This window comes from Drosophila gunungcola, chromosome 3R (genome assembly GCF_025200985.1).
Source record: "Drosophila gunungcola strain Sukarami chromosome 3R, Dgunungcola_SK_2, whole genome shotgun sequence".
In the NCBI taxonomy this organism is placed as follows: domain Eukaryota; kingdom Metazoa; phylum Arthropoda; class Insecta; order Diptera; family Drosophilidae; genus Drosophila; species Drosophila gunungcola.
Window position 1 is genome coordinate 21,006,093 of NC_069139.1, and position 14,805 is coordinate 21,020,897.

Here is a 14,805-nt window from a genome sequence, read left to right on the forward strand (position 1 = left end):
ATGGACCTCAGATCAATGCTCACCCTGGACTTGTTGGTGCGCTGTGGCAGCGGCTTGGGCGGCAGCCGGAAGTGCTGGGTGCAGTAGAAGCGACCCTGCGGATCGTCCCGATCGAAGGCGTAGCCTCCCAGACGCAAGTTCGTGTGGCAGTGGTGGCACTTAAGGCAATTGCGATGCAGGACCAGACCCTCCACGGTGGTCTTCTCCATCAGGTAGACGGTTTGCTTGCAGAAGCGGCACTTTTCGGAGGCGGCCTGCTTCTTGAAGGCCAGCGCCACCTTGGAGCTCTGCATCATAGCAATGGTTTAATATTAGACGATGTTTGAATGTGGGACTTAGTGTACAATTAACGGTAACAATTTAACGTTTGCAGCTTTGCATTCGATGGGTGTCATGTACAAATGAGCGGGTATATGTGGCTTGATGACCATGAGTGTTTATGGGAAATTGCCTAGACTTTTGCTTAAAGCACGCTAAAAAAAACATCATAGACAGCAGCAACAGTAACAGCAACCGCAGGAAGCAACCACGAAGGTAATGCACAATATATGGCAAAGCAAAAAGCAACCGATAACAAAGGAACCCAAACAAAACGAAAAACAATAGATACAAGGAGTGGTGGTGGTGGTGGTGGGAGAACACAAAATTACTCACAGATTTGGGTATGACTGTGTTGTTGGTGTTGGTGGTGGTGGTGGCATTGCTGCTGGCCGCGTTCTTCTCGTCCGAATTGGCCTCGTCCTTCTTGCCAAACTGGCCGGCGATCGAGGCCACCTTGTTGCGACCCCGTTCGCCCACGTCCAGGTTGTGGCCCTCCTTCAACTGCTTGTCCAGGTTGCGGATGGTCTGGTCGATGTCCTTGAACTTCTCCGCCTCGCGCGAGTCCTGGCGTTGCGGCTTGGACATCTTGTGCTGGCGCGCCTGGAACTGCTCCTTGCTCCACTTGGGCACCTTTTCACGGCCCTTGGGCCCGTGGATCTCGGTCTTCTTGGACAGCTCGATCTTCTTCTCGATCTCGCGCACATTCCAGTCGTTGGAGTCGATCTTGCCGATGGCCCGCATCAGGTCCTTGGGCTTCTTGTCGCCGCCGAGGCCACCGCGACCCGTCATCCGCTGCTCCATGTTCCGGATGCGATCGCTGAACTGCTCGTCCGCAGTGCGCGGCAACGCCGAAGGAATATCTCCCCGTTCGCGATCCTTTGGTTTTCGGGTGACGGACAGTGTGTTTGTGGTCGTGTTTTTTTTTTTGGTGTTTGGGCATTTAAATTATTAAAGTTCGGAGGCGAAGTGGAAAGGGGTGGAGAAATCAAAATGTATAGATAGGCATAAATATTTTACTTCTGATTACTAATCGTCTAGCAACGAATCAACATAAACAATCAAATAAAAAGGCAAACAACGGAACGTAAGCTTTACAAAATGTCCTATTCGGATGGGTTAGATAAACGAGCTTAGCTTAGCAAGTAATACATTAGTATGTGGCAGAATGGCCTAGCCGAATCTAGAGTCTTAGACAACTAAACGTTAATGCACAGCGGATATTAGAGCCGAGTCGCGAAGGGTTTTAAATTGGTTTTTAAACATTTAGCAAACTGGCAACGAGTTCAAAGCCATTCGAAGTTACATTTAGGTAACGAACTTTACTTTTCGAAAAGGAGGTGTCCTCGAGTATACCATATTTAAAATATTTCGAACCAAATCGTAACATATTTATTTGAAACACATGTTAAAAATATCATTTAAATATTTTCCAACAATTATGTTAATACGTTACATATCAACACTTTTTAGAAACAATTTTTTCTTCAGGCAGTTATTATTGTTAGTTGCTTCAATCTTCTTTTCTTGAGTGACTTCAAGGGGCAAAACTGGAGCATTAGTCAGATGTTAGGATCAACAGTGGCCCGCGCAGGGCCAAAACAGGTCAAGACAACAACAACAACACAGCAGAAGACGCAGCGTGCAAGAGCGAGATGCGGGGATTCTCGTCGCTTACGGGAAACAGAAGCTTCCGCTCGAGGTCCTTGACACGATCGTTGAAGACGGGCGCCTGCTGGCGGTAGAGGAATATCGAGTAGTCCTCGAAGGGGGTGCCATCATCGGCCACCCCGGCCTCGCCGCCCTCCCGCAGGAGCTTGCCCGCTTGGAGGAGCTGCAGGCTCTTGTAGAAGTTCTGCGTCTGGTGGTAGCGCTGCTGGCGCCGCTTGCTCATCCGCTCCTGCCGATTCTCCTCGATCTCCTGCAAGCGCTGCTGGCGCTCCTCCTGCGCGGCAGAGGGTAGAGTCAACACATTGGACAGATTCGGAGGGGTTCTGGATTCTGGTTCGGATTCTGGGGCAGGGGACTTTGATTTCGAGCGAGTGTGATTGTGGGAACTAGGGGATGTATGGGTGCTTTGGCGTGGGACGCAGACACAGAACGGACATCTAGATCTAAGTGACTACTTGGCTTGACTGGGAAAATGCTACGTTGGTTAGTGTGGGGTCGAGGGTTACGCATCACACGATGGGACATGTAGACGACACTGGGACACCTGGACACTGAGCGAACTGACCTCATTGATGGTTTCGAATGCGCTAATGGCGTTACTGATTTCATGACAGAGAGCTGTTCTCAGCAGGAGCTGAACCTTGGGAACAGATTTTCGATGGTTTGGTTTTATGAATTTGGTTTTCTTGCTTGTTATACATTTGCGATTAACAAATAATTTCTTTGAATGTACATGAGTTGAGCTGAGTTTAAACAATTTTAAACGATCAATGGTAATGAACGAGAAATATTCTTAATGTATGTGTTTATATAACAAAATGTGCAAACGGCTGAATTGAGTGCCGCAAAGTCACTGCTCAGACCTTCTGCACATTCGCGTATGAACCAATCCATGTTAAAATATAATGCCAGCATTTACTCACAATATTGGCGGTTTTGTCGACCTGGCGGCGCTTCTTCGACCGACGTGGTGTATCATTTTGACCTGTTGGAAAAACAAATTAACAAAGTATAAAGTATACATTTATAAATGGATTCAAATAAACAATTCTCTGGAGTGGCTACATACATAACTACACAAAGTTGCACCATAGTTGCAAATTAATAAAGCTTCTAATCTAGTTTAAAAGCGCTTTGAAAACAATACTTCGCATAGTGCTCTTGTTCTATCTTATTCTTAGTCCAATTTGTGAAAATTAACCTTTTACTTTACTTAGTTGGAAAATTGATGTATATTTGAAGTTCTTAAATCAAGCTATGCGAAGTATAATTTATACAAAATCGATTTAAAACTAGTTTAGACTAGACTTTATTGCCACTTTACAATTTGACATAAATGCGCAGTTTGCAGCCCCTCCGAGATTCACTTATTTGCAAGACTATGGTGTAAGATGGTAATCTTCAACACACCCTGCGGCGTACTGGTGGCCGTTCCGGTTCCGGCCACTCCGGCAGTTCCCGCCGAAGCTCCGCCCACATTGAGGAGCTGCTCGTGGCGGCGCTGCCGCTTGGCCCGCTCCTCCTCCAGGACCGACCTCCGCTGCACCGTCGTGGGTATATCCACCGCATCCTGCATCGGCGACTTGGCCTTGGGCTTCGTCGCAAGCAGCTTGGAGAAATCGGGCTGGGCGTGCGTATGGTTGATGCGATACTTCTGCCGCAGATCGCTGAAGTCCATTTTGGGGTGCTTGATGTGCGGGATCTCGCCGCGGAACAGCTCGCATATCTGGTCCAAATAGTTTAGCCAGGTGCGCGACTCCACGTCGGTCAGGTCGAGCGACTGTTTGGCGCTCATGATCCGATCGATGTGCAGTTCGCGATCCAGGACGGCAAAGGCCAGCTCATTGCACTCCATGGGATTCATGTCCTTGGTGGCAGCAAAGTCGATGAGATCAGGACGATAGCTAAGGGAAACGTGTTTAAGTTTGTGTTTTAAGCCCAAAAATGTAGTGGAAAAACCCACCGATTAATGAGCGCACAGAGAACTCGTCCATTGCGGAATACATCCGATGCCTCCTTGAGCTCCGGAATAAACTGATGGGCATGCAGCTGGGCGCTAATCCATCTCAGCAAAGTGGCCCCCTGCGGCAATAGGTCTAAAAAATGTAAAATAACTATTAAATACGGGCGGAACAATTGGAGTTCATTGACTGACCTCCACTGCGTCGCTTGCGTCTGCCCGGCGTGTCCACATGCGGCGACTGCAGGGTGTGCGTGTCCATGAAGGTCTGCTCCAGAATGGACGGGTCGTCCGTATCCACCAAGTGCTTCACTTGCCAGCTGTTGACCGACTCCCGATTGAGGTTCGGGTAGCGTGTGGCCGGGTCCACGGTGTAGGCACTGATGTCGCGCTGCAGGGTGTCCGGCGTGGTCTGGTTGAGCAGTCGGTAGATGCTCTCGCGCTGGGCCAGCACACCGAGTGTGCTGTTCTGGGGGTTGGACCACAGCTTGATGGCATAAGCCGCGTCCATGCTCGACAAGAAGCCGCGGGCACAGCCCGATCCTGTGGGCCAGAACGGCTCCAGCAGGCTGTCGCCCACGAGGCACTGCATCAGGCGGGCGCCCTTGCGCACGATCACGCGGCAGGACATCTCGGCGGCGAACATGGAGGTGAAGTCGAACATGGCCACGTCCGGTTTGCCGTAGTGATTAACTGCGAACTCCAGATTGGGCATTTGGTATTGGGTGGAGAATTCGGCTGCCTCGCGGGCGTAGTCGTGCAGCTTCTGTGTGTCCACATTGGCCGGGGACAGCAGCTCGCCGGGATCGGCCATGTCCTCGATGATGACGCCCTTGTCAATCAGACTGTGCTTCTTGGCCGTCATCACAAAGTAGTGCGTCTCGTCCTTGTAGTAGACGATGTTCTCCAGGTCGATGCCCGTCTTGCCGTACAGCTCCTTGAAGAAGGCCTGGTTGAAGATGAAGGCCACCCCGCTGATCTCCTCCACCTTGGCCTCCGCCTCCGTCTTCTTGTTGATGAAGTTGGCCGTGATGGCGATGGCCAGCTTGCCGCGGAACTCCTTTCGCCTGAACTCCAGCATGTTCCGCTTGCCATCCGCGCCGATCAGCACATCGAACTCGTAGTGGGAGACGGCGTGATCCGCGGGAGTAACCGCCGCCCGCCAGCCGCCACCATCGCCGGAGGGCTCCAGGGCGTGGTCGAAGCTCACGCCCTCGTGGATCTCCACGCCCAGGAGCAGCGCCACCTTGAGCAGCATGCACTGCAGCTGCCGGATGGAGATGTGATCGATGGAGCCGGCGCAGAACTTGCCGTAGAACTTCTTGGCGCCCAGATTGCGCAAATCCGTGATGACGAAGGGCCACAGATGGAGCACATTGTTGCGGGTGATGCGGTCGCGTTTTTCCAGCACCACCACCTTGGCGCCCAGTAGCTGCGCCTCGATGGCGGTGCGCAGGCCACAGGGGCCGGCTCCTATGACCAGGACGCGGGTGCCGGTGCAGGCGGCTCCCTTTCCGTACACCCGATGGGCGGCACGGGCGTCGAACTTCTTCCACAGAGCCTGCGCCTTCCACGACCGCACCTTGGCCTTGAGCCGCGGGTAGAAGTCGTTGAGGGGCGACGGCCGCAGACCCACCGCCTCGCACATGGCCCGGTGGAGCGCCAGGATCTGGCGCATCGTGGTGGCCACGCACAGCAGGTCGAACAGCTCCGCCGCCTCCGCGGCAGCCGCGTGCTCCGCCATGAGCAGCTGCTGTTGCTGCTGCTGCTGCGCCGTCAGCTGCTGCTGCTGCTGTTGCTGCTGCAGTGGTTGCTGCTGCTGCGGCGGCAGGTGGTGGTGCTGCTGGTGGTGCCGCTGGTGTTGGCGGCTCATTCTGCAGGAAGACAGAGGTTTGACAATTAGTAGAGTATTTCGGATTGGCGACTACGACTACTACACAACGACACTTGAACACGGCAGTTGAAGAAATACAACTCACACATGTTTACTTGCTCGTTTTCGTTGCTGAATTCAATTTATTTTTGACAAGTTTTTCATTCATTCTAATATATCATATAAAAGTATCTCTGTTCATTTGCCAGGGATTTCGCTTGCACTGTCTTGACTGTCAAATTAATTTTAATTAATTAAGCGATTTATTAAATGTATTGTATGTTCGTTTGTTGGCAATGTTTTTTATACCCTATAGACCTCTTCACGATTAAATAAATAATATAAATTTGAGCTGTAATTAGTACATTATTTGAAGTATTAAATCTGATAATTAAAAAGATTATAGATACCTTAACTAACTTTAACCAAACAGTCTTTAAAACTGATTAAAAACTGCTGGTTTGAATGTAACTAAAAGTGAGGTCTAAAATGTCCCATTTCCAAGAACAAACCCTCGACCTCCTTTAAAGTCAACGAACCATCTCGTGTTTACTCATAAAGGACTGCCTCGTATGTAAATGTAAACAAAATACAAGTTTTACTTTTAAAACATTCTCGGAAGGCTGAAAGAAACACGTCCCCGTTCCGTTCATTCTTCCACCCCAAGGAACTGACAAAGAGCTTTTAAACTGAACTTGTCATCATTTTGCTTGTTTGCTCTCCTGTTTGTTTCGCTTACAGATTCAAATGACAACTTAAATCTGGCCGGAGCATTATACTTCAATTAATTGAATCAGAAATCAGACAGATCAGAATTACTCATGCCGAGGTCCAGCGGCAGCAATAAAAACCGTTGAACAAAGTAGAGAAAAGCAGGAAATCAACAAGGAAATCTACTTGGGAAAAGCTCAACTTCTGAATACCCTTAAACAGTTATGTTTGCACCCTCATAATTAATAAAAATAGCCAATTAAACCCATTTGAACTGAAGTAGAGCATTTTGTGAAAAAGCTATTTGAGCAAACTTCTGGCTATAATTGGAATAGCCTTTGAGAGCTGACAAGTGAGCCAGACAAAAGCCAAAGGCAAATGAGCCGGTAAAAGCTGCCACTCGAGTTTGAACTTCTGTTTGGATCGGCCTAGACAGGCAACAACCTGACAATGGACAGTCGGCAACCGAAAGCCGAGAACTGGGAGCTGAGAACTGGGAGATGGGCGCTGCCAAGTGGGAGCTGCAAGGTGGGAACCCTGAAGTGGAGTGCCATTTGCGACGGGGCAAATGAAAAATAAAAAATACAAAAGTAAGCCACAAGACCGCAGCTGTTTGTTCTTTGTGCGAGTGCTTGCTGGTTGTGAATGTCTCGTATTTATTCGCTCACTCGCACAAAGGACAATAGCCCCTGGGAAAAAAAATGAACAAACGAGGACGAGTCATTGCCCCATTTTCGGAAGCATTATCAAGATTAGTGGATCATCTACATCAGGGATTTAAAAGGGGCTGTTTTATAGTCACATTAATGATTTCAGAGCAACCCTTACTATCTTAATGTCTAGCTTGATCAAATGTAACAAATTAATTCTAAAACAAACAAATTGAGAACTTATACCTAACACCATAAAATTACCTGACAAAACCTATTCTTGGTCCAAATTCGCAGCTTTGCTTCGAGTTTATTGGACGCCAGAAGATATTTTGTTTTGCACAAGTCACAAATCTGTGCAATGGGTGAAACAATTTTAAAAATTGAGAATTTTCACAGTAGGGGCGAGACGGGCAACATCAGGAGACGGGCGTCCAGGGGCACATCACCGGAGGGCATCCGCTCGCGTTGCTCCCCCGAGACCGTCCGGCGGTACCCATCCACGAACACCATGGGCGGCGATCCGTCCAGCTGCTGCAGCTTGAGCATTAGGGGCGACATTTGGGGCAAGGCTCCGGCGGCACTGCGCCCCGCCAGGATCTCGACCGCATACTGATCGATGTCCCGGCCAAGTTGGTCCACAACCGGTTGTACCACCGAGTATCGACCGTTGGAGCAGCTGAAGAACCCCTGGCGCAACCCGCCCTCGAGGACGTCGGTTACGACCGGGCGGATGGGGAGCAGCGGCAGCCGGTAGACGTCGGACACCCGCTCGGCCACCTCGTAACTGGTCGCCGGACGACCGAGCACCTTCAACACCTCCAGCACCAGAGCTCCGTTCTGCCTGCCCAAATTGGTGGGATTCATACTGAGAATCTGAGATGCGCTTTGTTTGCGGCACTGTGCCTTTCCTAATTCGATCTTGTTCCTTGCTTTAGGTGTTGCTAAAAATTAACAATGAATTTGTATGGTATTGCTTGGAAATCTAAATATTTTTGTTGGAAAACACTCAAAGAAATGTAGATTCTCCCGATGTTTGAAATACACTAAAATGAGTATAATGGTAACAAGGTATTGGAGATAAGATCAGAGGGTTGCTGGGATTTCCAATTTTTTAATGAAGATAAAAGTAGGAGTTTCTTGAGGGTCAATTAACTTTTGTTCTAAATATTCATTACTGACAAAATTCTAAAGCATCTAATATTGTGAAAAAATAGTTTGAATTACTTATCAAGAAGATGATATGGGTATGCGCAAATCCTTTATTTTATCTGTCAAATTGAACAATGAGATAAACGGAAGGTTCCTTTTATGAGGCTGAACTCTTTGGAACAGAACAGGAAGTCCTTTCGTTGCGTGCTTAAGGAAATGATTTTCAACCATTTCGTAATGCAAGCAAAAAATGGTTCCTTTTTTGCATAGATATTATCCCTGACAAAGTGTTCTACAACATCCCACACAACAAATCCCTAACCCAATGCCAAGCCTCAGTCAGTCCAATTTCAGTTGTCTCATCGTCTATTAAAGTTTGGGACCAAAATTCGATTGGCGCCAAGAAAGTCATAAAAAAAGAGCCCGCTCAGTGCCCGACCACGCCCACTGTTCAAACGAATAAGGGGCGGTGGGTAGCTGGGCGGCTGGGTCACGCAATTGGCGACAGCTTGACAGTCTCACTCGCCAGCTCTCTACACAGAAAGAAAAGGTTCAGCTTAATAGGGAATTCTTCGGTTAAAATTCGCTTTAAGTTTGCATTTCCGAACAAATTTCAACGGCAGAGATTTCTGTCTAACTCTCGAACATGACATGACATGACATCATGAATCAAAATCTAGAAATTTTTAAGCTCATTATTGAATTTTGGGTACCTTTAGGACAATATTACTTGACCCTAGTCATTAACCTTAACACCTTTTGCATTTCAGCAGAATACAAACGGACTACATTATTAATTTTTGGCTTCTGTCTTTCGACCGGCGCTTGTTTTGCGTGTAATTCTTGGTCTCTTTCGCTCCCTCCCAGTTCTTATTTGTTTGTCTGGGTTAAACAATAGACTTGTGGGTCACATTGGGCACACACCACATTATGTCATTGCGCGGACGAAAGGGAGAAATGCCAAGTGAAATGGGGGAGTGTGGGCCGAGAGATGAAACACGAAAATTAAAGTCGAAAGAAAATGAAAAGTTTAGCGCTTATCGATTTTTGTCTGCTGTTTTAATCAGCCAACTGTCGTCACAAAGTGAAGTTTGTTGAGGCAGGGAGGGAAAATAGAATTAACCGAAAATTTGGCCGAGGGCAGGGTATTCAAACAATCGGCGAGGGTGAACTGCATAAGGCTTTCCCTTTCGAATTGGGGGTTAGATGAGCGGGTGACTCATCTTTGTGCACATTTTCGCATACTATCCGAGGGTGGCCCAAAAATATTCACCATTCGGGACAGCTCAATTACTCATAAATTCATAAATAAAAACTGAATTGTGGACTTTGAGTAAACGGAAGATTTCATGGTTTATAAAGTGTTGCACATGGCTGGCGGATAAGATCAAGGTTCTCGAAAACAAATGAACCATTTCAGTTTGAAAACCTGAAATTTTTTCTTTATTTTCCTATTTTAAAATTGGCCGATGGCCAGGGAATTTGTATTAAATAGTCAAAACACAGTCTTGTAGTCTCATTCATAAACAAAAAATGATTAATTCTGTTCAACATTTTGTTATTTCTTTTCAATTTAGCTATTGTCAAAATTGTTTGCTCACCTGAAGCAATTGACTCGTTTGTTCAAATTTACACAATATTTTTCTATGTTACCACAAGGTTTTTCAATTATATCACAATATTTTGTATTTATTTATTTAATTTTTTTACTTGGACCGTTACGTTGCGGGTTGGAGAGCCACTTGATCGGTAATGAAGCTGCGCAACTGCCTGGAATCATTTTTAAGGCAATTTAATTAAAACACTACAAAGACAGATGACAAAGATACAATGAATCCAGGTGAACAAAAGCCAGGAACATCCCAACCACCAGAATATCGTGAGAACTTCGTCACAAACAGTTGATATACACAAAAACATAAAGAAAACTCTAATTATAGATTTATAGATATTGTATCTACAAGCAGAACCCATCAAACAAGTGTTTTTTTTATCGAGTAAGAAAAAGGAGGTGAGTTAGGGAACATGTCGATAATAAAGCTTTTTCTTGGGCACTTTCTAATAACAGAAGAAATACTTTCTGACTTGAACATGAATGTCACGTAATTTGAATATTTCTTTGTTATTTTATTCGTTCAATTTTGGGACAGTTGCCGATAGAAATATGTATCTAAAACGTGAACAGTTTTCAAAAGTTTCGAAGATATTTAAAGAAATTAAATGGAAAATTTCAAAGTCATAGGGGCCTATTTAATATTTTAAACTAATAAACGTCTCAATTTCAAATAAAGTTTCTTAGCACCTCTACACTTCGGAAGATCTGGCAAATGCTCACAGCTGGGGCATAAAGAAATATACAAATAGACAGTCGTTTGATTGATTTGCGTTCTTTTTTTCTTCAAATTTTAGTTCCTATGCCAATTGATCAACAGCTTCGCAGATAAACGAAAATTGTTGAAATTGCAGCAAATTGATTTATGAACACCAAACAGACATCGAAGCAACACAAACAACAATGCGGAAGCGCCATCGAGTATGTTTGGTATCAGGGGTACTCACTGCTGGTGGAAAATTTAAAAACATACCATTCGACGAAGTGTGACAATTAAGAGGCACGCCTCTGGCGCTTTTCTGTACCATTCCGCTGCTTTCACAATTACAACAAGATGACAAGTGAAAAATAATGAAAATAGATTTGATTGAATAAATCTAGTCGCCAACTTTTGGTTGGCAGCCAACCTAAACTTTTTTCATTGTTATAAATTTGTTAGCGTAATTTATTTGGCACTAACAGACGTGGCTAAATAAATTACGTTAAATTAGTGGGATTTGGTCAAAGCGCTGACAGTACAGCTTCACTCACGATATATCAATTAAATTTCGAATATATTGAGACACCCTGACCATATTTCACTTTCGCAGTTTTTAAGATAAATTAAACTTTTAGAAAACTGTGAACTTTTTACAAGCAAGTTTACCTGTCACTTGGCAGAGAATTAAACATATTGTGCTGCACCATCAAGTGTAATCCGAGGCTGAAAGATATTCGAATAGACAGCAGCATAGCGTACGTTCGTTTAAACATTTTTCGCTATTATTAGCCAAACAAAATTGGGTCAGCAAACGATGCGGTTGGCCAACCCGCAGCCACGAGCCAAACATTTTCCCAGAGAAAGAGAACGAGATGAGGGGAGAATCTGCGAGGCGCCTTCAACATTTTTTGCACTTACATATATACTCACAAATGTATGTTTATATATAAATAGCGAATTAATTGATTCTGAGTGGTTTACTTCCTGACTGGAGCTCGATTTTTATTCCTTACGCAAGCGAAATTTATAGTTAAACGAATTTTAATGCAAAATCAATTTTATGGCTGGCGGCGACTTCAAATTACATCATCGGTAAAAGAAAACAAGGAGGAGAATGTGGCCATTCAGCATTTCAATTTCCTTGCGGCACAGCAGCATTCTTTGTGGATAATCCTTTTTGAAGCATCCCGTTGACATCATTTGAAGTAGAGATGGCATCACCGCCTTTATTCATTGATAGTGTATTTAACAAACAGATACGCAATGTTTCTTTAAATGTACTAAACCACACTGTTCAAGTTATTCACAACCTGATAAAAATAATTTTATATTTATTTATATTATTAACCACTATAAGCATTAATACTTGCCAGCTCCAATTAAGAACTTTTGCAGCATCATTGTATATAAATATGCCCCATTTTCATCTGTGGGACTCACTTCCTGAACACTTCAACCCATATTTAAATAAATAAAAAATTTATACCGCCTGCACAGGAAAAAATAAACAAAATTGGGACGGGCAAGCCCTACTCCCCAATCCGCCCTCTCACTCCGCTCCAGTTGCATTACAACACGGATTGGGGTCAGACCCGGACAAAGTTCTCCTCGTGGAGAAACAAATTTAATAAACCACAAAATGGATATATAAATTTACATAAATATTCTATTTTTTGCGGGGTTTAATTGCACACTCAACTTACTTGTCTTAGTCGCTGGCGTTGTCGTGTGGGCCTGTCATATATGCAGCATTAACTGTAAGCAAACGAAATTTGATACGGTTAGATCCAACTGAAAACGAATGCATTAAAAATAACTAAGAGCTAAATTTATTGTTTCTAATTATGCTACCAACTGGTGTGACATTTCAATGTTGAGGCCAATTAAAGTTATTGGGCCTTCGTTGTAATCATGTGGGCTGTGCGAATATCTCAAAAAGCACCAAGAACAACAACAACTGAAAACCAATTTATAAATGTCTTTCGGCTTATGATGGATTTCGGATTGTGTGTGAGTCGCGTGGGCCACCAAGACAAAGAAATATGCAAAAATAAAAAAAATGTAGAATGACTAAAATCGTTTAATACTATCTGGGATAGAGATCCGAATTGATAAATACACTTTTGGGAAATTTTTTCTTATAATTCAAAAATTTATATATAATTTATTTATAAATTCAAAATTTAACTAACACGATTAATAACACTTATCCAAATTAAAAAAGATGTTAAAAGTGCTATATATTTTATTAATATGGTAAGAAACACTTTCAACTTTAATTCTATAAAACGCAGTGAGTGGATTTGCGGCCGATTTATGCAGCAAATTAAATGCGAAAATATGGGCAAGGTCTCCACCGAAAACAGATTGAATACGACAGATTGTAAGAACAATTTATTGCATGTTCAATTGCAATTGCAGACAAGGTAAACAAACAAAATCGCAGAAGTAAACACCTGCTTAGGTAACATCGGCTACCACAAGGCAATTATAACATCCTTTTGCCCCACGGTTCCCCGATCCACTTCCCCGTCCTCACGAATTTCGCACTGGACTCTCCAGTCCCTCTCGAGCAGTTAAAACTGCAACAAATAGCAAAAACTACGTACGACTGGGCATTTATTCAAAGCAACAGCTCGGGCACGAAAATGGCATTAAACTCAGTGGAAACGGAGACGATGACGATGACGCTAGACGACTGACGATGAACAAAACACTTCGAACCCGCGATCCCCAGCGGAAAATGCTGAAAGCCCCAGCCAAAACAGGCCAGAGACAAGACGAAAAGGAAATAGCCAAAAAAGAAAATAGAAACACAAAATCACGTGCCTAACCGCATAGACGTAAAATTGGAGAAAATTGCATTTGGGAGAGTGAAATGGAAATGCCCTTTCAAACCGAATTACGGAAAAACAATTGGTCAGAGAAAAATTCGAAGCAAATCAACTTTAATACAAATTATGAGCTTTAATTTAGATTAGTCAAGATGGGAAGAACTATCTCATATTTTTTCATTACAAAAGAAAAGACTCCTGTTCCAAAAGAAATATAAAAACTTAGCAAATCAACTTTAATGCGAAATATGAGCCTTAAATTGGACTAGTCAAGATGGAAAAGCCTGGCTTATATTATATCATTAGAAAAGAAAAGATTTCTAGATTTAGGTTGTCAAAAGTTCGCATAGACTTTATGCAAAATTCAATTTACTCCTCTGAAGGATATTTAAAAACCAGCGGCAGCAAAAGATTTGCGTCTCCTTTTTGGCAGTTTTGGCAATTTTGGCGGCTGCCGTTTGGCGCTGCCTGCAATGAATGAAATTAAATGTTGCCAATGGGGATAGACCCGCAATGGAAAAATAAAAAAATGGCCAGAAATGCTAGCAAGCGGACAATAACAACGGCCACATCACAACTCGTTTTGTTGTTAGCTGGTTTGGTTCGCTGGTTGCCGCAGCAGCCGTCAAAAGTTGCCAAACTTGGCCAAGTGTGCAATGGCAAGTGTTCAGTTATTTCTATAGTCGCCGCAGCAACAATAATAACAACAACCACGACCACGACAAGTGCAGCAAACTCTTGGCCAGGCTAAGGTGAAATATGATTGCAGGCTGGTTGGCCCCAAGTCTTGAGCCTTAAGGAAAACCAAGCCGACCAAAGACGTTGCCAAGTTAGTGTTGTAGCGCTTTCACTAGTTGCGCCGCCGACTTTTCCCATATTGAAAACGTGGCTCTTTAAGTTGGCCTATAACTTGAAGCTTTGGCATGGCGAATTTCGGCCCAATAAACGAACATGTGCTGGCGGGCAAAACAGCAAAAAAAAAAATTTTAAACATAAATATGCAAATTTCATGCAATGTTCATTAGATTGACAGATATTTGACGAATATGAAAAGCCGTTTACATAACCCAGGCCAAAAGTGAGAGGTAGAACTTTGGATTCTTGCCCTTCGAAAAGGTTCCCATTTGCGAACAAAATTTGTTAAATTCTAACAACACATACGACAGTCATGTCGAATCTTTAATTATAAATCACATGTGGACAAAGTTTTTTAGAAAAATCAGGAAAGAAATATTAAAACAATAAAAGGTTAAAAATAATCATTGTGTTTATCCACAGCATAAAGTAGCCATATATAGATGAGCTCTACTTTCCGTTTCATTCT

General features: G+C 44.0%; 2 protein-coding genes across 2 annotated transcripts in view; both read right to left on the minus strand.

Annotated features, from left to right (window-relative positions):
* LOC128266590 (F-actin-monooxygenase Mical) overlaps window positions 1-14,805 on the minus strand; it is a 44,146-nt gene that overhangs the window by 15,066 nt on the left and 14,275 nt on the right. Inside the window, 9 exon segments of the mRNA XM_053003235.1 lie at window positions 24-287; window positions 655-1,197; window positions 1,997-2,263; window positions 2,555-2,629; window positions 2,913-2,974; window positions 3,400-3,893; window positions 3,953-4,085; window positions 4,145-5,823; window positions 12,351-12,402. Of these exon segments, the coding sequence (XP_052859195.1) occupies window positions 24-287; window positions 655-1,197; window positions 1,997-2,263; window positions 2,555-2,629; window positions 2,913-2,974; window positions 3,400-3,893; window positions 3,953-4,085; window positions 4,145-5,822 (3,516 nt within the window). The 5' untranslated portion in view covers window position 5,823; window positions 12,351-12,402.
* Window positions 7,461-8,241, minus strand: LOC128266584 (uncharacterized). Its single transcript, XM_053003205.1, has one exon. It carries the CDS (start codon window positions 8,048-8,050, stop codon window positions 7,577-7,579), a length of 474 nt encoding a protein of 157 aa, XP_052859165.1. The 5' UTR covers window positions 8,051-8,241; the 3' UTR covers window positions 7,461-7,576.